The sequence below is a fragment of the Schistocerca gregaria genome, chromosome 2, assembly GCF_023897955.1.
Source record: "Schistocerca gregaria isolate iqSchGreg1 chromosome 2, iqSchGreg1.2, whole genome shotgun sequence".
NCBI classification, from domain to species: domain Eukaryota; kingdom Metazoa; phylum Arthropoda; class Insecta; order Orthoptera; family Acrididae; genus Schistocerca; species Schistocerca gregaria.
In genome coordinates this window covers 966459712-966484508 of record NC_064921.1, presented here as the reverse complement: position 1 = coordinate 966484508, position 24797 = coordinate 966459712, and the positions used below count along the sequence as shown (strand labels likewise).

General features: G+C 44.3%; 1 protein-coding gene across 2 annotated transcripts in view; it reads right to left on the bottom strand.

Moving 5' to 3' along the window:
- Nucleotides 1-382: 382 nt before the first annotated feature.
- Nucleotides 383-24797, bottom strand: part of LOC126335453 (chaoptin-like) — a 621718-nt gene continuing 597303 nt past the window's right edge. For both annotated transcript variants that reach the window (XM_049998743.1, XM_049998744.1), the window contains exons 13-14: nt 18913-19450; nt 383-5740 (exon numbers count right to left, since the gene is read on the bottom strand). In XM_049998743.1, coding sequence (XP_049854700.1) covers nt 5412-5740; nt 18913-19450 — 867 coding nt within the window. In that variant the 3' untranslated portion in view covers nt 383-5411. The remainder of the gene's footprint in view (nt 5741-18912; nt 19451-24797) is intronic.

The window sequence follows — 24797 nt, the reverse complement described above, 5'->3', positions numbered from 1 at the left end:
CGATAGGCTACAATCCGACCTTTATCAATGTCGGAAACGTGATGGTACGGATTTCTCCTCCTTACACGAGGCATTACAACAACGTTTCGCCAGGCAACACCGGTCAACTGCTGTTTGTGTATGAGAAATCGGTTGGAAACTTTCCTCATGTCAGCACGTTGTAGGTGTCGCCACCGGCGCCAACCTTGTGTTAAGTGATTAATATGACTGTATGATGATTCAGAGTAGTAGGAATTGGTACACAACACAGTCACCCTACTCATAGGGTGAAGTCGACTTCCATCAGTTTTATGTTCCGGAAGTAGCTGAAATACAATGGAACACAGGCAGCAATACCGACAGTAAACGAAGGAAACAAAAGGAAGGATGAAATACATTTATGTTATATCTCCGTGCTTTCGACTCTTTATTTGAATACTGAAGACTACGTGTCTCAATTTTTACATTTAGTGCGGTACGAAGTCTTCAGAAGTGAGCTTTACATGTATATTAAATATACAAAGATAGAGAATAACAATGCAATATACATCTGAAGTGATACATAAGGCACTTTGGTAAAGATCGCAACTGATATTTCGCTCTCGGCTCTGACTGCGGGAAACGGATCGTTAAGTTCATAATCAACTATATTCGTTTGCATAAAATGTGAGATCTCTCGACAGTGGTGAGGACGGAAACTAACATGTTCGTATTCACGGTTGAAAATCGTGTATAGCAGCATCCTTCTTTCATATACGTAACAAATTCTTAAAATTGCGATCTTTATTTTACAGTCGTAAGTACAAGAGAGATGAAAATGCAGTAGAAGTAAACACATAGTGCAACGACAGAAATTATAACACACTCACACTACAACATCTCTGTAAGCTTATTCTCAAATTCACCAACACGACAGTTAGATATGGAAAATGAAATCGGTCCCACTAAACAAAGGTATTGAAAAAATATAAAAAATACTCAAGTTTGGCTCTCTGCGAAAGAGAAAACATACCTCTCATTGGCACATTGTGATACATTTGAGCACGTTTTCCAGTTTTAACAACAGTAACGTTCAGCCACATACTAAATTTGGCTGGGAGACTCATCACTCTATTGATCTCTAGATAGGAACTGCTGCAACAGTGCCCAGTGCTGCGTCGTAAGTGAACGGCTCACATTGACGTTTATGACGGATAATTTCATGTTAGAAACACCCAATACGCAGTAAGTACAAATTATAATTGTTTTCAATTGAGTTCATTTCGAGTTGACCCTGATTCATTGGATTATCACTGCGTCGCTTGCAGATTAGGCAGAATATGCTTCGAAGCTTCGATTAACATTCACTGTTGACTTCAATGGTAGCAATCCTCCTGGTAGCCATCAGCGTCTTTAATTTCACAGGTGTGCACTCTATAGTATTCTACTACGTCACACAACACTAAATACATGTAGTACGAAGGAGGTATACCGTTTCGGATTATCTAATGGAATGGTTATACAGACTGATTTAAAATAAAGAAAAATGAGTTACAAACTATTAAGCAGCTTTAGAAAGAAGAAGGCAGTTCTGTACACTATGCTGTACACAGCTGAGTAACAATCTGTTTCATTTCCACTAAACATAGTCTGACTTCAGAGATAAATATAAGCTTTGCCAAGAATGTGCAGTTGCCGCAGTGTTGGTTCCGAAGAAATTTTATAGTTGTTTTCTGAGTTGAATGCACAGTTTACACGGATCCTCAAACGGTAGAGCTTGTAACACCTAGCCTTTACGTTAGTCACAATTAATCACCATATAAATCGAATGCACACCATTTCCAGTGCTTGGTTGCACAGCCAGCTGCTTCGTAGATGTTAATGTTAATTTTGGATGAAGTTACACACATGTAAAATAATGGCATTAGGAATTGGATCATAACTTTTGCTACCATTCGACATCGAAATAACATCCTCCACACAAATAACTATGGATGATGTCGAAGATCCTCTAATTCTTACTTAACACTTCCAGAATTTTTACGCGCATCACAATAAGTGGTATAATCTGCTACAGGTTTGTCGACATATGTGCCGCTATGGGTAACTCACTGACCGAAACTCACTTCCTTCAATTTTGTGTTCTTGACAATCGGTGTTGAAATCCAACGTCCGATCATCCTGATTTAGGTTTTTCGTGGCTCTCCAAATACACCCAGTCACAGGAGCAAACTAATGGAAAATAAATGGACATACGAATCAGGTCTCCTGACGCGTGAGGGAAAAAATGGCACTCAGCCATTGGTGCCAATATCCTCCAAATTCACAGTGTCACAAAGATTGCTATTAACATCTTCAAACTAGTTTTACTGTTCCGAACTGCAAAGTGCAACTACTATAACTAAATATTCCGATACGTTGTTTTGATGTATCAAATAACACAAACACTACCGATCATAGTTAAGTTTTGTTACTGGATGATTCGCACAGGTAGCAATACATGGACTGGACCCAATAACCTGTAAAAACGTTCCCACTCAAACAACAGTAGCCGTAAAACGCAGTGATTACAGATCTAAAAATAAACATTTGTAGCACCAGTTTCTACCTCCTAACATAATTTACATTAAAAATGGTGTGTTCCAGTATGAGATCAACACACCCAACAACATATTTTGTTGACCTGACTACTGTAACGGAAATACTGTTACAATGAACTGTGACCCTAAAAGGAATGATGGATCGAAAAGCTGATCCGAAAATGACAGCGCTCTGAATCTTGTATTCACAACAAAACATTGCCTTCAAATACACTGTTTCTTATAGCTATGTTAGACAAAAATCGCAGATATGTTCCGTGATGCAAGTCTTTAAGAAGACATCTAATTTTAATGATATGTCGGATGTATGTGCGTCCCCTAAACGTTACTTAACAGCCATATGGTCTTTACATCAAGAAAGAGTGCACAATAAGATCAAAAAACGAATGCACTGCTAAATACTGAATAGAAAAACATAATAATAATTTGGCAGACAATTTACTCCCTGTAACTGTACTGATATTGAAAACAATTGTCATGTGTTCTTCATTCGCAGCTACACATTTTTACTTGCAATATAAGTCTCGACCAGTCTGGATTATCTCGTTTTTAGTGTGCTAGTATATGTTCACCATAAACTGGGGAATTTAATACTACGATGAAAGTGAAAGAAATGTTTGTTTCTGTGACTGTAAAGTATGAAAGTAGGTATTAGGTTTTGTTGTGTTTGTGTAAGAAGTCCCGCGTAACGTGTACATCTCTAATGCTTATAAGCCTTCAAACACATCGAACAAGGTTTGCGACAGGTACCGTCAGGTAAAGGGATTAGTAATTTATTGTATGGGTAGAGCTTCCAATATACTTATCAGCAAGTCACTCTGTGCAACAGACTTAACATGTCCCAAAATGCCTCGTAGGATTAGCCGAGCGGTCTAAGGCGCGGCAGTCATGGACTGTGCGGCTGGTCCCGGCGGATGTTCGAGTTCTCCCTCGGGCGTGGGTGTGTGTGTGTTTGTCCTTAGGATAATTTAGGTTCAGTAGCGTGTAAGCTTAGGGACTGAATACCTTAGCAGTTAAGTCCCATAAGATTTCAAACACATTTGAACATTTTTGTCCAAAAAATTTACCACTAGTTTCATTACAATCCTCGTATCAGAATAATCAACTTATAGAGTCGTCAGGGACTTTCCATTGATTGATCTTTTTAACTGCTTAATATGCCGAATTGTTGAAGCAACGTTAATTTTTCACGGGGAGAGTACACTTTCTTAACACCAGTCAATTAAACAAAACAGCTTACTAAAATGACGCTATTAAATTATCGATCAGAAAGCTTTCGCAACGGGAGGTCCGTAACGTGCAAAATATTGAGGCCGGCAAGAACAGCTGATGCGTAGCAGAGTCCGCCCCATAACACGTACAGGTTAGAAAATCGGTCGGAACTTGCACCGCATACTTCGTCTTCATACTTTAGCCTGCTCCTACCCTTTCATTTCAAGGGACTGCTTTATTTTATTTTATTTTATTCATTTATTTATTTATTTTACAGCTCTCGACTGCTGTTTAATATACACGTAGTAGTACTGCAGGGAAAACGACAGTTGTGTATCGACTGAGGACTAATAGTGGGAGACAACGAATTCAGAAAAGGAAAGTGTCGTGGCTGACACACGCATCCGTCGGTCGATATGTAGACTTAGAGTGATTTTATCAAATCAGTTAAGGCGAATGGTAGTGTGCTGCCTTCGAAATGGCCCATCTCGATTTCCTACCTAATTGCTGTCCAAATGAAATTTGTGTTCCTCGTTCAAGGCCTCAATCGTTATTCCTTTCTATATCTGAGACAGTTTTCCAGCAGGTAAAACAATTAATAGCAGGTAGTATACGGTAGAACACCCGCCATGAGATGGGTTATAGTTCTAGCATCCTATGATTTGAAACATGGGCGCGCTTCGGCAACTGTAAATGCAAGAGCTTCAACGAAATGGAAATAACAGCCAACCAGTTGCAAAATTCAGATTTATTAAAACTTGCCTTCGGTTTTATCAGTTTGAGAACTGTCTTCTTCATAAGGTATTGCACGTAGAATCAAATATTCTCTGTATCCAACGTCTTAGTCACTGACACTGTCTTGTACGGGAATTGTAATTTTACGTGTCTACAGTAGAGATTAAGTGGATGAAACACACATGTATAAGACAGAGACGACGACTCCCATATTTGATGGAGATAAAATATGAGTCTGTGTACGATACCTTTTGAAGAAGACTTTTAAAACTGTCGAAACCATGGTCAAGGTATAATAAACCTCTACTTTGCAACTGGTTGGCTATTATTTCAAGTCCATTGAAGCTGTACTAGGATTCTAACAGAGAAAATGCAGTACTCACTATTTTCCTCAGTTTTCGGTTTTCCTTCTTTCGTAGTTCACAACCCGAAATCACCGTGTGTGTCACACGTGTCTGTTGACAGAACACGACAACACCTAATCTGCTCCCTTTACAAACAGTTGATAACTATACCTTGGTATCGATATATTACAAACAGAATTCAGTATTTGTATCACGGAGTCTTTTAAGCATCAACCATAGCAGGCTGAAGCGGTTTCATGTCTCGGAAACAGAAATCGAGCAACGAAACTATATCGACGAGAAATAGTTGTTACGCGAAGTATTTCATTAAGTAGTTCGAGTACTCACTGACACAATTAGTACTCATAAGTTTCGAATGAGAGGTTATAGCCGTTTAACACTCTACAGTCACACTTTGATTGCAGAATACAGCTATCGACGGATCTCACTGGACTTTACAACTGCTAATGTCGGAGATTCGCAGCTGGTACGCTAACGCGGTCCGCCGTGGTATCTGCAGAATGGTGGCGCACCCGCCTGCCCAGGGCGCTGCGGGTGCAGACTACGCCGCCAGAGCGCCCCTGGCGGTGAGGACGAGTGGCGCCAGGGCGAGCAGCAGCGACGCCCGCGACCGGGGCGCGGCGCCGCCGTGGCTGAGCGCGCTGGGGTGGCACGCCAGGTCGGGCGCGCGCAGCTGCAGCAGCGCCACCTGTCGGCTGGCCGCTGCGTCCCAGCAAGTGGCCTCGCGCGCCGCCGCGCTCAGCTGCTGCGCGCCCTCCACCACCACCGTGTGGATCTGCAGCGTCTCGCGCAGCCAGCGCCGCAGCCAGTGGCCCAGCCACACCAGGCCGCAGTCACACGTCCACGGGTTCCCTGACAGCAACAGGCCACCTGCGACAGAAGGGGTTTGTATTTTTCAGAGATTAGTGAAGGCACCATAAGCTGCTCATAGCAAAGAGATCTACTATAGCCATGGAGTATACCGACGGGAAAAATCTGTACACCAAAAATTAATTAACTCAGAGTAATAAAATTTCGGGAATACAATTGTCTAGGTAGCATATTCAACTGCTTAAGATGGTCGTGTGGTAGTGTTCTCGCTTCCCACGCCCGGGTTCCCGGGTTCGATTCCCGGCAGGGTCGGGGATTTTCTCTGCCTCGTGATGGCTGGGTGTTGTGTGATGTCCTTAGGTTAGTTAGGTTTAAGTAGTTCTAAGTTCTAGGGGACTGATGACCATAGATGTTAAGTCCCATAGTGCTCAGAGCCATTTGAACCATTTTGAACTGCTTAAGATCGTTAGACCATAGCCTGACCTATTGGCAAGGTAAGCCAATGCAAAATGATACACAAAGTACAGTAATAACTGCAAACGCTAGAACAGTAATAACTGTAAACGTGCATGCTTTGTGTTGTACAGGTGCCATATGTCGGTTTATGAGGTGGAGGCAGCTCAGGGTAGCCTCCCTGTCTGAGGCACTTTGCCACGGATCGCGCCATTGTCCCCGTCGGAGATTTGAGTCCTCCCTCGGGCATGGGTGTGTCTGTTGTCTACATCTGCATCTACCTCTACATCTACATCCATACTCCGCAAGCCAACTGACGGTGTGTGGCGGAGGGCACCTTAACTACCTCTTATCAGTTCTCCCTTCTATTCCAGTCTTATATTGTTCGTGGAAAGAAGGATTTTCCGTATGCCTCTGTATGGGCTCTAATCTCTCTGATTTTATTCTCGTGGTCTCTTCGCGAGATATACGTAGGACGAAGCAATATACTGCTTGAGTCCTCGGTGAAGGTATGTTCTCGAAACTTCAGCAAATGCCCTTGCTGAGCTACTGAGTGTCTCTCCTGCAGAGTCTTCCACTGGAGTTTATCAATCATCTCCGTAACGCTTTCGCGATCACTAAATGATCCTGTAACGAAGCACGTTGCTGTCTGTGGGTTCTTCTCTATCTCCTCCATCAACCATATCTGGTACGGATCTAACACTGCTGAGCAGTTTTCAAGCAGTGAGCGAACAAGCGTACTGTAGCCTACTTCCTTTGGTTTCGGAGTGCATTTCCTTAGGATTCTTCCAATGAATCTCAGTCTGACATCTGCTTTACCGACGATCAACTTTATATGATCATTCCATTTTAAATCACTCCTAATGCGTACTCGAAGATAATTTATGGAATAAGCTGCTTCCAGTTGCTGACCTGCTATATTGTAGCTAAATGATATGGGACTTTTCTTTCTATGTATTCGCAGCACGTTACACTTGTCTACATTGCGATTCAATTGCCATTCTCTGCACCATGCGTCAATTCTCTGCAGATCCTCTTGCATTTCAGTACAAGTTTCCATTGTTGCAATCTCTTGATATACCACAGCATCATCTGAAAAAAGCCTCAGTGAACTTCTGATGTCATCCACAAGGTCATTTATGTATAATGTGAATAGCAACAGTCCTACGACACTTCCCTGCGGCACACCTGAAATCACTCTCACTTAGCGTAAGTGGGTTTCAGTTAGATTAATTAGTGTGTAAGCCTAGGGTCCGATGAACTCAGTAGTTTGGTCCCATACTAACTTACCACAAATTTCCAAATTTTTGTGGGGTGGAGTTCCATGCCTTTTGCATGTGTCTGGTCAATACAGGGACGGTTAATTCTGTTCATGAATGACGCTGGTGCTGTCGTCCAATAACAACCCATATATACTCGACTGGAGACAGATCTGGTTATCGAGCAGGCCAAGGAAACATGTTGACACTCTGTAGAGCATGTTGAGTTACGACCACGGTATATTGGTGAGTTGGGAAACACCACACGGTAACATGGAATGCTGTTCATGAATAGCAGCATAGCTGCTCGAATCACCAAATACATGTACCGATTTACAGTCAGATTTTGTGAGATAACCACGGATACTCCTGCAGTCATACGAAACGCACTCACATACCATGGATCCCGGTGTAGGTCCAGTGTGTCTAGCGTGGAGACTGGTGTTTTGTAAGCCCTAAACTGGCCTCCTCCTAACCAACACACGGCCATCACTGGCACTAACGCCTAACGAGGTTTCATTAGCAAACACAACAGACCTTCACTCTGCCCTCCAATGACCTCTCGTTTGACACCACTGGTTTATGGTCAGCGTAATGTGCGCTATCGGTGTCAGTTGCAACCGCAGGTGAAATTGCGGTTGCAGTTGCAGTACGACGCGCCACAACCCTACGTCGAACTCGATGGTCTTCCATCTCGGTATCCCAAATGACCATATGGAGCCTGGGCTTATAACCTAACATTCTCGTGACCACTGCTTCCATCAGTTATGTACAGTGGTTATATACCCGCCAACTCTTTCTGTAGTATCACGAAAGGAACATCCAGCTTCTCGTAGCCCCATTACGCGACCTCATTCAAACCTCATGAGGTATTGATAATGGCGTGTTTTTTGTCTTTCTTTACTAACGTCAGCTCACCATGACCCATCTCAAACGTAACAAACACGCACGACAGTTACAAAGTGCATTTAAAGTAAACGTTATTTGTATCCTCACATAGGCGCTACTAGCGCCAAATCTGAAGAGACTTCATGTTTCAGATATAGAGACACCCCTACCGACTCTCACTTATGTCGCAAAATTCCTTCTTGACGCTGCTATTTTTTTCCGTCATTGTAGCTTGGCCCATATCTTTACAGACTGTGCATAAGGGGAAAAGACAGCGGTAGTTTTGCGTTCCAGTTCATGGACAGTATTGTTCGCAAACCATCGACGTCATTGCTTGTGATGATGTGTGACTAACTTCACAGCCCTACTTATAAGTGTCAACAGTTTGGGTGACAATTATGGTCTCAGCGATCACATAACTGTTAATAGAGTTCATTACTGACTTGGATGTCGGTGCATATTTGCAGTTGGGACGTGCCCAATCATCGATGTATGATTTAGCGTATGGTTTCAGCCGTATCACGAAACATTTTTATTGGGAGCGATACCCAGAACGAATGTGCCACAATAATTGGTGTTTGAAGCAACTGATCTCGCTGTTTAAGGAACATACGACGTTTAAGTATCTCATTTAGACTAGGGAAGACTTGGAAGGACGAAAAAAATGCGACTGGATCAGGTATTTCTTGGTGCAGTTGGCGTTGTCCACAGTGTCAGTGTAAGAAAGGTAACAGAAAAAAAATTATGTTTGCTACTTGATCATCTAAGGAATGTCGCACGATAATCTATTGCATCAAGAACATTTACAGCATGTTTAGGCATTATCAGCGAATGAATCTTTATTTTATTGCAGATGTGCTGTCCTAGGATGAGGCGTCATTTCAGTGTGACCACATTCCGAATTATCCAAGTCAGCAGATATGGCCTAACGTCCATAGTCATGCTGTACTAAAGCACATCATCAACATCAATCTCATGCCACTTTCGGGCAGACAATTTAAGTGACTGTCAAGGTAATGAGATTTACTATGCAGCTTGAATGAACGGATTTACTACGCTTTCTAAGAGTTCTGGATCTGATGTGCCTCATGATATATGCTTTCATTAATACGACAAAACACTTACTTTATCAACCATTAAGCTTCTCCTCCGTTCAAGTTGGCTAGCTTTTAAATAGCAGATATAGCCACAGAGGGATAGGACGACTTAGGAAAAATACCTGCATTCGGTTCTAAACCTGCTAAGCATTTATTTATGGGAGCGTTTTAAAGCCATGATGTATGAAGCCACGCTACAGGGTGCAGAGAATCCTCATTCCCGTTTTACAGGAGGTTGTGAAACCATATACAATACTCAAGCGTAAAAGACCCCTTTCTGCTCAAATGGGATGCCACGTGACGACGCTTTGATGCATGTGTCAGGGCTAACGGAAGGCATTTTGAACAGTTTATATTGAGGAGTTTCATATGGCAGTGCAGAGTTGGGCTGGGTACTTGTCAGGACAGGAATGTACGTATCTGTCCAAACAAGGATGCCCCAGACAAGCTCCTCCAGCTGTCACTATAGCTGAAGAAGCAAAGTTTTACGTGTTTGATGTGCAAGGTCAGCAACAGTGGACTAGGAACGAGTCTCTGGAGCACTAGATAGAAATTTTAATAAACGTTGGATTCGCACATACATGAATTGGTAACACTTTTACTCTGGAATGCTCTCAAACGAAACATTTCTTCGCATGAAACAAGGCAGCTACTCAATCTCAATGTAAGTTGGTAACATCGTAAATAATTTAGAAGGGATACAGATCGAAGCCTGCCAATCAAATGTAAGAACATAAAAGTGGACAATTTTGTAAAATGCCAGAGTGACTGAGAGGTATAGTCCACCTGGTGCACTTCACTGAAAATATAAAGGAGAGCCTCTTTACCTGGAAAGTGGCTAAACATTTTTGTCAGGATAGCAATCTGTCTCCATTATCTAGACCTACTGAATACAAGGATCAGTCCTGCTGGGCCATAGACATGCGTATAAGAACCCTTTCTGGCAGTCACATAAAGGGACCATTAAAGCCGTAAGTTGCTCGAGGCTAAGACAGCGAGTACGTATCACCCGACAATGAAATTAATTAATTTACTTATGTAGGCCATGTTTTATTTGTCTATAGCCGGCCGGTGTGGCAGTGCGGTTCTAAGCGCTTCAGTTTGGAACCGCGTGACCGCTACGGTCCCAGGTTCGAATCCTCCCTGTGTGTGATGTCCTTAGGTTAGTTAGGTTTAAGTAGTTCTAAGTTCTAGGGGACTGATGACCATAGCAGTTGAGTCCCATAGTGCTCAGAGCCATTTGAACCATTTGTCTAGAAATACCAACTTGCATCCAAGATACATTATGTATGATCAAAAGCATCCGGACACCTCTCTGAAAGTGACTTACAAGTTCGTGGCGCCCTCCATCGGTAATGCTGGAACTCAATATGGTATTGACCCACCCTTAGCCTTGATGACAGCCTCCACTCTCGCAAGCATACGTTCAATCAGGTGCTGGAATGTTTGTTGGGGAAAGGCAACCCATTCTTCCCGGAGTGCTGCACTGAGGAGAGATACTGATGTAGGTCTGTGGGACCTGGCGTTCCAAAACATCCCAAATGCGTTCTCTAGGACTCAGGTCAGGACTCTGTGCAGGCCAGTCCATTACAGGAATGCTATTGCCATGTAACCACTCCACCACAGGCCGTGCATTATGAACAGGTGCTCGATCGTGTTGACAGATGCAGTCACCATCCCCGAATTGCCCTTCAGCTGTGGGAAGCAAGAAGATGCTTAAAAAATCAATGTAGGGCTGTGCTATGATAGTGCCACGCCAAACGACAAGGGGTGCAAGCCCCCTCAGTGAAAAACACGAACACACCGTAACAACACCTCCTACGAATTTTACTGTTGGCACTACACACGCTGGCAGGTGACGTTCACCTGGCATTCGCCATACGCACACCCTGCTATCGGATCGCCACATTGTGTCACTTCACACAACGTTTTTCCACTGTTCAATCGTATAATGTTTACGTGCCTTACACCAAGCGACTGTATCCTTTCGTACTGTACGAGTCCCTTCCGGTTTCCACTTCACTATCACATCGGAAACGGTGGACATAAGAATGTTCAGAAGTGTGGAAGTTTCGCGTACCGAGGTATGATACAAATGACACGCAATCACCTGACAACGTCCGAAGTACGTGAGTTCCGCGGAACGCCCCGTTCTGCTCTCTCATGATGTCTAATAACAACAGAGGTCGCTGATGTTGAGTACCTGGCAGTATATGGCAGCACAATGCACCTAATATGATAAACGTATGTTTGTCGGGGTATCTGGATGCTTTTGTTCACATAGTGTAGTACCAATGATTTTATCAACAGTATATGGGCGGTACCATTGCATCATTGTGTGTGATGGAAATATGGAAGCTGGTTTGGTTGTTAGAATTTACAGTAAATTACAGTAGAAATTTTTGATGGATAACTAAAATTAATTAATCCGTGGAAATGGAACTAATTATACTGCACTGTCCTCCAACCACAGCATCCATTGCTATTGTTGATATCGAAATGGCACTGTTCCAAGTATGTTGACTTAAGTAATGTAATTTAGCTTTCAGTGTGTACAATAAACCCTTCGCCATATAAAATGTGTCCCGATGTGGAGACACCATAAATATAAATGCTGCTCTCTGTTTGCCCAGTGCTAGTAAGAGTGTCTGTCCACAGTTCTGTGTGACACTAGGAGGGTCTTAATCGCGGCAGAGAGGGCGTCGCCGCTGTGACCCGCGGCACCAGTCTGTCGGCTCACACACGTCCAGCGGGGTGAGACTTCCCGCGTCTAATGCCGTCGATCTCTTCTCTCTCTCAGTTCGGAAGGAGCCACTTATCTCCTGTTCCGGGTCCAGTATAGGCCCTATAGTAGGTATTTTTCCGTTTTTCCGAATCAAAAAAGATTACAATTTCATGTTCGTGATCATTATAAATACCAACATTTTGAAAGTTTGCTGTCCATTCGGTACTTTCATTTCTAACCATTATGTTTTGCTTTTGCTGTGTCACTAATTAATCTTTGCAATACTTCGCGGTTATCTTCTACGATCAATGTCTATTAATCGATATAAGCACTGTGACAAATCTCTTCTCACGTTTACTGTAGTGATTTCGTACCTTTAAGAGTCAATTAGTGCTCCGACCGTTGGGGAGCTTTCACTGGTTGCAAGGCACAAGACTGGTTCCATTTCCGTGTTCAGGAGTGGAGGAGATGTGTTCGGTTGGAGAGCGGACCGTCATTGTCTGGTGGTGATTTGCGTCGATATGTAATTCATCTTGGAGAAGCTTAGTCAAAGTGGTTAAGTTATACTGATAGTAGTTGGTGACGATTACTCCGCTATTATGAATGGGGCAGTGTGATTGCTTGTTGTTAAATGGAAACTCGTCGGTTGCTCATACTTGTTTGCAGTCATTGACTGTGCGGCTGGTCCCGGCGGAGGTTCGAGTCCTCCCTCGGGCATGGATGTGTGTGTTTGTCCTCAGGATAATTTAGGTTAAGTAGTGTGTAAGCTTAGGGACTGATAACCTTAGCAGTTAAGTCTCATAAGATTTCACACACATTTGAACATTTTTTGGGAAGCTGGTTACAACGCATTATATTACTTTTCCACTTCGTTCTACTGTTAACTCAAAGTTGTCATTCTCTCCTCAATTCTCTTTTCTTTGTTTAAAATCGTGACCTTGGAACGTAATATTCTGACTGCGTGTGGTGAATTTGACTCTTTTACCTGTTTTTACTTAGATCGACTGACAACGTTTTACTTTCCAAATCATTGGACGCATCTCTCATTGCTCTTCTTACGCTCATTTTCGCTTCATTCAGTTTTTATTTGTCAGCTAGGATTTTACTTTTCTTGAATCTGAGATGAAATGTTCTTTGATTACGTAGCGCTTTTCTAACACGGCTATTAAACCATTCCTTAAAACCTTACTCAGAACATACCTGTCTAGAGAATTTTGAATAATGTCATCATCGTATTCATCACCGAATATTTGATACTGACTGCTGAGATATTTTGAAATTTGTATCTTGTCACCCTTGCGGAGCAAATATATCTTCCTACCTTTCTTAACATTCCTTGTAGGACCCGTCGTCATAGATGCTGTCACAGCCTTATGATCAATTATACCTTCCTCTACGTTATCTGATTCGTTAAGTTCAGGTCTGTTTGTAGCCAGAAGGTCTAAGACGTTACCCTCACGAGTTGGTTCTCTAACTATCTGCTCAACGTAATTTTCAGAAAAGACATTCCAGGACAGTGCCACACAATTCCTTGTTTCTGGCACCAGTCTTGATGACATAACACTCCCAATCTATACCTGGCAAGTTGAAGTCACACCCTATTGCAACGGAATGATAACGAAATTTATTTATGATATTCTGCAAGTTCTTTCTGAAGCGCCCTAGAACTACAGATCCTGACCCAGGTGGTCTATATAAGCATCCCATCACCAGTTTTGACCGTTCTTTGAGACTCAGTTTAACCCAGATTAATTCACATTCGGAATCCGTGATAGACTCGCTAGATTTTATCGGAGTTTTTACTGTAATAAACTCGCTGCCACCATTGGTGACAAACCTATCTTTACGGTAGCCATTCCAGTTAGGATTTCGTTGTCATTGACGTCAGGTTTCAACCAGCTTTCTGTTCCCAGTACTATATGTGCATTATAACCTCCAGTAAGCGATGTAATAGATACTAATTCTGGAACATTTCCTTAGATGCTCCTGCAGTTTACTAAAAACATATTAATCTTCTCTATCTCTGATCTGCGATGACCAAGATTCTCTGAGGTCGCTATGGCTGATTTTACAGGAAAATCGTCTTTACCCCCAAGGGAGAGGTTCTATAACCTAAAAAAGAAGCCCCATGTACACGCCACAAGTACTCTGCTACCGTACTTCCCGCGTGTAGTGCACGCCTGACCTATTAAGGGGATCCTTACAATTCTGCACCCGATAGCGGAGGTCGAGAAATTCGCATTCGAACCCGTCGTAGAGCCGTCTGAGCCTCTTGTTTTGACCTTTCACTCTGCTCCAAACCAGACGACCGCGATCAAGCCTGGATACGATTCTACAAATAGCTTAGGCTGCACCCTGCGTGCATTGGATAGTTGCCTTCACCAAAGCAGCCAGCCGCCGAAATGAGCCGAGGATGGCCTCAGAACCCATGCGGTGGGCACCATTCGTGCCGACATGTGCCACAAGATGCAGCCGGTTGCACCAAGCGCGCTCGTTAGCCGCCGGCAGGGCCTCCTCCACATCACGGATGACACCTCCCGGCAAACATACAGAATGCACACTGGAATTCTTTCCCGGGTTGCCTGCTACCCCTCTGAGGGGTCCATCACCCGCGTATCATTGGAGCTCCCAGTGACTAGCCCACCCACCCTCTGTAGTTGTCCGCATTGGGCAGGAAAATCGACTGCTCGCTCAAAAGGAGAGGCATCCCATGCTTACTCGGAGTTATCATCAACACTGGATGGGACCTCGTACCTGTTGTTAAGACGTAGGGAGCCAGCCTTACGGCCTGCTCCCGCTTTGGCCTTCCGCCCACTGACACGCGAATCCACCACTGTCTGCCACCCACTCTGGAATGAGGACGGACCGGTCAGATGCTGCGTATCAGAAGCCGCAGCGACGTGCGGGCTACCAGAGGATTCCAGTAGCACCAAATGCGTCACAGGCCTCGTCACTGGCACCCCGACGTCAACGCAACATCGATCATCATCTACTAGCTGAACGACGGTAGCCAACGCTGATTCCAGCTGTTTACAGACAGCAGCCAACTCTTCTTCTGACCGCTCACTCTAAGCAGAGTCCCTAGCCATATCTTACTGTGTATATAATAGATATAAGGTCTCTAATGGTGCAACTGAGTTTGAAAATATACTAAAGGGCAATAAAGTAACACTAAATTTGGTGTGCAGCTTTCTAATTGTACTCTTGAGACTACAAGCTATTAAATATAAATAAATGTCTATACTGAAGTTGATTTATTTGCAGGCCGAGGTGGCCGAGTGGTTCTAGGCACCTCAGTCCAGAACCACGCGACTGCTACGGTCGCAGGTTCGAATCGTGCCTCCGGAATGGATGTGTGTGATGTCGTTAGGTTAGTTAGGTTTAAGTAGCTCTATGTTCTACGGGACTGATGACTTCAGATGTTAAGACCCATAGTGCTCAGAGCCATTTGAACAACTTTGTTTATTCATTTACAGATACCAGTTATTAGAAATCCCTTTTGCCGAAAAGTTACTGCACGAGGAAAATACTCAAACTAGAATGCATTGTTCTAAACTGTGTGAAGACTACTAGCACAAAATTAAAACTTAGCGGCGTGACGGAGCTCTACACAAGGATACTCACAAGAGTTATGCAACTACAGAAACTACGACTAATTTTCTAACCACTGGTCTACACAGTAAAATACACATGTAAATTTCACTTATTTGCAGAAGCACGTGAACAAAAATCGAGGAATAAATTAATTTACAGTTTATCAGATAAGTGCTGCTGCTGCTGCTCTGTTGAGCGTTCTTTCGGCTCGGCGGCTGCCGCTGTTTGTTAAGACTTGAAGGAAAACCTTGCGTGCTATTAGAGGGAACACTAAAGAATAAAAACTGTAGACAAAACCAGAAATTGGAATACATCCAGCAAGTAATTGAGGACGAAGGTTTTAAGTGCTACTCTATGGTGAAGAGGTTATCACAGAAGAGGAATTCGTGGCGGGCAGCATCAAACCACTCGGAAGTCAGATCACTCAATAGTCATTAGCCTTCTTCGTCGAATGGAACTACCTGAGAACGAAAGTTGCTAGTGCTACTCTGGGATGGTAAGGTTTTCACAGAAGAAGAATTTATGCCTGGTCGCATCAAACCAGTCAGAAGACGTGAGTCAAAGAAACGAAAAATAATAACCAATACTCCACCGACAAACTTCCATGGGTGGTAGTAGGGAGCAAAACAAGAAAGGAATACCTAGTTGTCATGGGCTCTAAAATGCATTCCTTAAGAGATATGAGCACTTGTTCAGTAAAAGATACTTGGTTCACACTTGCGAAGATGGAACCCGTGATTACCAAACACTTTTCTCGTTTGATTCCATACTACCATCTCCGAAAGTTTGTCGATATAGTTGTCGTTGATCCTGCATATCCACATAGTCTCAAAAGTAGGCGTGCGTGCACACACACACACACACACACACACACACACACACACACACACACACACATACACATACAAACACACATCAAAAGTTTTTCTGCACTTTTCCCGATAATCTTTTTCTTAGTCTCTGATTCAGCCATTGCTCATTACTCAAAAATTATATGAGTGGGTGTTGCCTGTTTTTCATATTATCCACAACATTTAGTGCACTTTTATATTTACGTTCGATCTGAAATTTGCTAACTTGGAGAACATGGCCAGAGACTGGAAACAATTGGCACTAGGTGGTGTTACGTGTTGGCTGGGGAGCTCGCATTTGCGATAAACAAGCACAGGTGTCTGGGTGACGCAGTGGTGAACACAACTGCGTAGGAAGTAGGGGGACACATTTTCACTCATCGTCGCTGATTCAGCATAAAGTCCCGATGCAGATGATATCATTAGCTCCTTCTCTTTCCTTTCCTGGCTCTCCCCTCCTCCTTAAATTTTCTTTATAACGCAAAGAGCCTGTCATACACTACTGGCCAATAAAATTGCTACACCATTAAGAAATACAGATGATAAACGGGTATTCATTAGACAAATATATTATACTAGAACTGACATAAGATTACAATTTCACGCAATTTGGGTGCATAGATCCTGAGAAATCAGTATTCAGAACTGTGGTGTCACCGCCAGACACCACGCTCCTAGGTGGTAGCATTTAAATCGGGCGCGGTCCATTTGCCGAGATGATAGTTAGCATAGCCTTCAGCTACGTTATTTGCTACGACCTAGCAAGGCGCAAGTATCTGTACTATTGATATCGTGAGTCATGTACCATAAAGAGCGACGTTCTCCATTAATGGAGAACCAGCTACGTCCGTTTTTCTCAATTCTAATTCCCTTGTCATGTTCCAGACCTCACACCAGCCTGCGTGAGCTAAAACGCGTGCATTTCGGCCTCCTTTAGTAACCCGGTGTTGGCTCTCCTTCCAACCACAACAAGAACAACCACCTCTGTCCGTAATAACGGCCTTCATACGCCTGGGAATTGAGACACACAGAGATTGGATGGAGTGTACAGGTAGAGCTGCCCATGCAGCCTCAACACGATATCACAGTTCGTCAAGAGTACTGACTGGCGTATTGTGACTAGCCAGTTGTTCGGCCACCATTGACCAGAAGTTTTCAGTTGGTGAGAGATATGGACAATGTGCTGGCCAGGGCAGCAGTGGGACATTTTCTGTATCCAGAAAGGGCCGTATAGGACCTGCAACATGCGGTCGTGCATTATCCTGCTGAAATGTAGGGTTTCGCAGGGATCGAATGAAGGGTAGAGCGACAGGTTGTAACACATCTGGAATGTAACGCCCAGTACTGTCAATGCGAACAGGAGGTGACCGAGACGTGAAACCAATGGCATCCTATACCATCACGCTGGGTGATACGCCAGTATGGCGATTACGAATACACGCTTCCAATGTGCTTTCACCGCAATGTCGCCAAACACGGATGCGACCATGCCGATGCTGTAAACAGAACCTGGATTTATCCGAGAAAATGACGTTTTGCCATTCGTGCTCCCACATTCGTCGGTGAGTACACCAGCGCAGGAACTCGAGTCTATGATGGAGCGTCAAGGGTAACTGCAGCCAAGGTCTCCGAGCTGATAGCCCATGCTGCTGTAAACGTCGTCGAACTGTTCGTGCAGATGGTTGTTGCCTCGCAAAAGTCCCCATCTGTTGACTCAGTGATCGAGACGTGGCTGCACGATCCGTCACAGCCATACGGATGTCTGCCATCTCAACCGCTAGTGATACAAGACTGTTGGGATCCAGCACGGCGTTCCGTATTACCCTCCTGAAACAACCGATTCCATATTCTGGTAACAGCCATTGGATCTCGACCGACACGAGCAGCAATGTTGCGATACGATAAACCGCAATCGCGATAGGCTACAATCCGAAATTTGTCAAAGTCGTAAACGTGGTGGTACGCATTTCTTTTCGTTACACGAGGTATCACAACAACGTTTCACCAGGTAACGCCGGTCAGTTGCTGTTTGTGTATGAGAAATCGGTTGGAAACTTTTCTCACGTCATACCGTTGTAGGTGTCACCACCGGCGCCAACCTTGTGCGAATTATCTGAAAAGCTAATCGCGTGCATATCACAGCATCCTCTTCCTGTCGGTTACATTACATGTCTGTAGCACGCCATCTTCGTGGTGTAGCAGTTTTAATGGCCGACAGTGTATTAAACAAGATATGTCGTTGCGTTAGCATTTGACAGTGGCTGATGAGCACTGGGAACACTTACCACAGGTGGAAGAGAGAGAAACAATTATGTTCTGTGTTGTCTGACTATAATGTGTATTGATACACAGGAAAAGATTGTACCTGGAAAGGGCTTGGTCCCGACGCTCTCCCAGAGTGACCCGTTAGGGTAGAGGTCGGAGGGCGAGATGGAGGCGAAGCGGTTGTCGCGCAGGTCGAGCGCGAGGTGGGACACGTGCGCGGCCAGCCCCGCCACGAGCCCGGCCGGCAGCTCGTCCAGCGACGTGTGGCGCAGGTGCAGCTGCAGCTCGTGCGAGCTGTCGGCCAGCCCGTCCAGAGCGTCTGGCGCGACGGCGCGCAGCGCGCAGCCGCTGAGCTCCAGGCGGCGCAGCTTGGCGTGGCTGAAGGCGCCCTGCAGCTGGTCGGCCAGCGCCGCCTCCTGCACGCGCACCGACAGCTCGCGCAGCGGCCACACCGCCGACAGCGCGCCGCCCAGCCGCAGCCGGTACTTGTCGGCGCGCGGCCACGTCTGGATGCGCAGCGTCGCCAGCTGCGGCAGTCCCGCGAAGCAGTCCAGCTCGAAGCGCTCCACGTCCGGCAGGTCCTCCAGGTTGAGGAAGGTGAGGCGCGAAAGGCCCGAGAAACTGTCCCGCGTCAACACCTGCAAGTCAGCGTTCGCATACGTCAGAATAAGATTTATCACATTTGAATTCTACGACATAAATAACCATTTTGGGCACTATACTCAATCTCAGACTCAGCAGCAAAGTGTCGGTTATTTACTATCAAAAACAGTCTTCATCACAATTTACTTATTATGATGACCGGTTTCGACTACTACTGTGGTCATCTTCAGACCAATGAGTAAGGACCTCCTTCCGCTGGAGGATCACTACTGATGAGCACAATTTCCTGTTCGTAATCATTCTAAATACCAACATTCTGAGCACTTGCCCGCGAAAGGCAAAGGTCCCGAGTTCGAAACTCGGTCGGGCACACAGTTTTAATCTGCCAGAAAGTTTCATATCAGCGCACACTCCGCTGCAGAGTGAAAATCTCATTCTGGAAACATCCCCCAGGCTGTGGCTAAGCCATGTCTCCGCAATATCCTTTCTTTCAGGAGTGCTAGTTCTGCAAGTTTCGCAGGAGAGCTTCTGTAAAGTTTGGAAGGTAGGAGACGGATACTGGCAGAAGAGAAGCTGTGAGTACCGGGCGTGAGTCGTGCTTCGGTAGCTCAGACGGTAGAGCACTTGCCCGCGAAAGGCAAAGGTCCCGAGTTCGAGTCTCGGTCGGTCACACAGTTTAAATCTGCCAGGAAGTTTCATATCAGCGCACACTCCGCTGCAGAGTGAAAATCTCATTCTGGAAACATTCTGAAAGTTTGCTGTCCATTCGCCACTTTCATTTCTAACCATTATGTTTTGCTTTGACTGTTCGCAGATTTATCTTTGCAGTACTTCGGGATTATCTTCTACAATCAATGCCTATTAATCGATATAAGCACTGTGGTGTGCGTACTGTAAGACCTTCGGTACACACACCATCAGATTATGTGACTTGTAACTCTAACGAAGTAGGAGAGTGTCAGCAGTATGTCTCGTGGTCCTATCGTGGCGTGTTTATCTTCTGCCGTTAGGTCAGGCGATAGAAACGCCTCTTGCACGCTTAGAGTAGTAGATTGACAGTGCCCAACTTAAACAGAACTTGATTAATGTTCACACACATTTATTAAAATAATAAAAAAAACATAGACATTACGTAACTTGATTATTGATGCTCTTTACAATTGACAATCTGAAGTTCCCTTGTTCTTGGTACGTTAATCTTGTTCTCACATATCTCTGATACTTGACAAGGTGTCTATTCTTTTATCTTCATGGATATGTACAGGAATATGATAATCTTATTAGGCGCAGGCGGAAACTTGACTACAGACTAATGCAGACTAACTAATCAGAGGTCTGTACACTTGTTATAATACTTCGCACGTTGAGATATCACTGCGCGAGTGTGATCCGCGAGGAGAAAAGGTTCTACGTTAGCAGCAATCTCATTGACTGCGTTACACATTAATACACGGATCAGCGGAAGCAGAATTTGGTCCGTCTCTAAGACAGCGCCATCTCGTAGTGCGGAGATGGACGAGCGCTGCGCCTGCTCTGTTCTGCTGAGCGGGGTGTTCTGTAGTGGGAAAGTTGTGTACCCGCTGACTACGCGGAACTATGTACACAACAAGCACTGTGACAAATCTCATCGCACGTTTGCTCTAGTGATTTCGTACCTTTGAGAGTCAACTCGTCCTATGATCATTGGAGAGCTTTCACTGGTTGCAAGTCACGAGACTTGTCACTGGTCTTGCTGCAAAAAGTGTCTGATATTGAGTTCCGTTTCCGTGTTTAGGAGTGGAGGAGGTGATAACCCCGCTAGATCATATCCAATGTTTTACTGTAATAAACACGCCGCCACCATTGGCGACTAAACTATCATTACGATTACGATCTCGGCGCGCTGTCCGGAACCGTGCAACTGCTACGGTCGCAGGTTCAAATCCTGCCTCGGACATGGATGTGTGTGATGTCCTTCGGTTAGTTAGGTTTAAGTAGTTCTAAGTTCTAGGGGACTGATGACCACATCAGTTGAGTCCCACAGTGCTCAGACCCTTTTGAACCATTTTATGATTACGATTCTAGTCTGAACTTAGGATTTCGTTGTCACTGACGTCTGATTCCAATCAGCTTTCTGTTCCCAGTACTATCTGTGCATTATAACCTTCAGTGACACTAATTTTGGGGCCTTTCCTTGGATGCTAATTTTGGGGCCTTTCCTTGGATGCTCCTGCATTTTACTAATATCATACTATTCTTTTCTGATATGCGAGGACCAATAATCTCTGAGGTCGCTGTGGCTGATTTAACAGGCAAATCGTCTTTGCTCCCAAGGGAGAGGTTCGTTAACCTCAAAAAGCCCCATGTGTACGCCACAAGTACTCCGTTGCCGTAGTAATCGTTTCTTGCGTGTAGTGCACGCCAGACTATATTAAGGAAAATCCTACAATTCTGCATCCGATAGCGGAGGTCGAGAAATACGCATCCGATACCGTTGCAGAGCCGTCTGAGCTTCTGATTTAGACCTTCCACTCTGCTCCAAACCAGAGGAGCGCAATCAACCCAGGATACGATGCTAGAAATATAGAGCTTAGCCTGCACCCCGCGTGCCTTGCTAGTGTCCCTTACCAAATCAGCCAGTTTACTTATTATGGTTACCGATTTCGACCACTGCTGTGGTCATCTTCAGACCAATGAGTAAGGACCTCCTTCTGCTGGAGAATTACTACTCATAAGTACTGATTCTCTAGCGGAAGGGGGTCCTTACTTGTTGGTCTGAAGATGACCACAGTAGTGGTCGAAACCAGTCACCGTAATTAGTAAATTCAGATCAAGACTCCTTTTGATAGTAAATACATGTAACACTATGATCGCTGTTCACTCCCATAATGTATACAAAAGTAACGTGTCGGTGGTTTTCGAAACGTCCTAACAAATTCAAACTGTATATGAATGAGGGACGCCGCCGCAGAACCCTACGTAGTCTCGAAGGAAGGAGAGAGGCGCTTCAGTCTGGAACCGCGCGACCGCTACGGTCGCAGGTTCGAATCCTGCCTCGGGCATGGATGTGTGTGTTGTCTTTATGTTAGTTAGGTTGAAGCAGTTCTACGTTCTATGAGACTGATGACCTCAGATGTCAAGCCCCTTGTGCTCAGAGCCATTTGAACCATGCAGTATGGAGGGGCATGTGGTCAGCACAACACTGTCCTCCATTGGAACCACGAGGCTGAGTGTACCTAGAATCAGTCCTCCCGCCAAGAAAAAAATGTCCTTGGTAGTACCGGTAACTGAACTCTGGTCCTAAACCGGGCAGTCATCAGTGCTGACTCATCAGATATGGAATAGGACTGCCTACAGCTACATGATAGTTATATTTAAACTTTCGCAACCTGAGAAGGCCCCCGTGAAAAACGATTGATCTTAGAGCAATGAAACATTATAGAAACGTTTATAAAACATATGGAAGAGAAATAACGTATACACCATTTAAAGGAACGCATTTTAATTTGCAGATGAGATGGTAATATTTTATGACGGCATACCACATTGACGTTCGTGGTTACAAGAGTTCCTGAATGTGATAACCATTTGCAGCCATGACATCCTCGAACTACATTACAGACACCATTTCGCAGTTATTCTCTGCACCTTTCTAACGGTAGGCTGGGGACTGTTCAGTTGACGTGACACTGCTCGTGCACTGCTCGATGATCGCACATTGCATCCCCCACTCTCGGCCATTAATTCTAACTTCCTTATCATGTTTCTCAAATCAGATATGGAAAGATTACTTCTCTGTATTCCTTTAATACGTCGACACTCACGAAGAGCAGTAGGACTATCGCTATCTTTTTGATAAAACACCTGCTGACCTCGATCAGAACTTTGTTCTTGCACACTGATGTTTGTGTCTCAACCCTACGTCGCCAATCCAGCACCGGCATCTGACGGTGAATCATGCCACTAACACTAATAACCACGCAAATCCTGCAGAGCACTATCTGAACATTATTTCTATACTGTCTGATACAGTAAACAATTTTCAGTATGCACTAGTTCGAGTAGCGAAAGCTTAATTACAATCTACATAAATACTCTGCAAGTCACCACACCGTACGTACCACGTACCTTCCTACCCATTTCCTTTGCTAACAAGCGATGGAAGAAAAGCTGTCAGTCTTGTACGAACTCTTATTTCTCTCTTCTAAGCTTCGTTATCCTTACGGGAAATTTACGTTAGTGGCGGTGGACTCGTTCTGCTGTCAGTCGCAAATGCACTTCTCTAAGTTTCCTCAACAGTAACTGGCAAAAGTATCGTCGTCTTCCCTCCATTCATTCCAGCGTTGTGTTTTGAGGAAAAGTTCTGATACATAATGTTGTTGTTGTTGTCGTCTTCAGTCCTGAGACTGGTTTGATGCAGCTCTCCATGCTACTCTATCCTGTGGAAGCTTCTTCATCTCCCAGTACCTACTGCAACCTACATCCTTCTGAATCTGCCTAGTGTAGTCATCTCTTGGTCTCCCTCTACGATTTTTACCCTCCACGCTGCCCTCCAATACTACATTTGTGATCCCATGATGCCTCAGAACATGTCCTACCAACTGATACCTTCTTCTGGGCAAGTTGTGCCACAAACTTCTCTTCTCCCCAATCCTATTCAATACTTCCTCATTAGTTATGTGATCTACCCATCTAATCTTCAGCATTTTTCTGTAGCACCACATTTCGAAAGCTTCTATTCTCTTCTTGTCCTAACTATTTATCGTCCATGTTTCACTTCCATACATGGCTACATTCCATACAAATACTTTCAGAAATGACTTCCTGACACTTAAATCTACACTAGATGTTAACAAATTTCTCTTCTTCAGAAACCCTTTCCTTGCCATTGCCAGTCTACATTTTATATCCTCTCTACTGCGACCATCATCAGTTATTTTGCTCCCCAAATAGCAAAACTCCTTTACTACTTTAAGTGTCTCATTTCCTAATATAATTCCTTCAGCATCACCCGACTTAATTCGACTACATTCCATTATCCTCGGTTTGCTTTTGTTTATGTTCATCTTATATCCTCCTTTCAAGACACTATCCATTCCGTTCAACTGCTCTTCCAAGTCCTTTGCTGTCTCTGACAGAATTACGATGTCATCGGTGAACCACAACGTATTTATTTCTTCTCCATGGATTTTAATACCTACTCCAAATTTCTCTTTTGTTTCCTTTGCTGCTTGCTCAATATATAGATTGAATAACATCAGGGAGAGACTACAACCCTGTCTCACTCCCTTCCCAACCACTGCTTCCCTTTCATGTCCCTCGACTCTTATAACTGCCATTTGCTTTCTGTACAAATTGTCAATAGCCTTTCGCTCCCTGTATTTTACCCCTGCCACCTTCAGA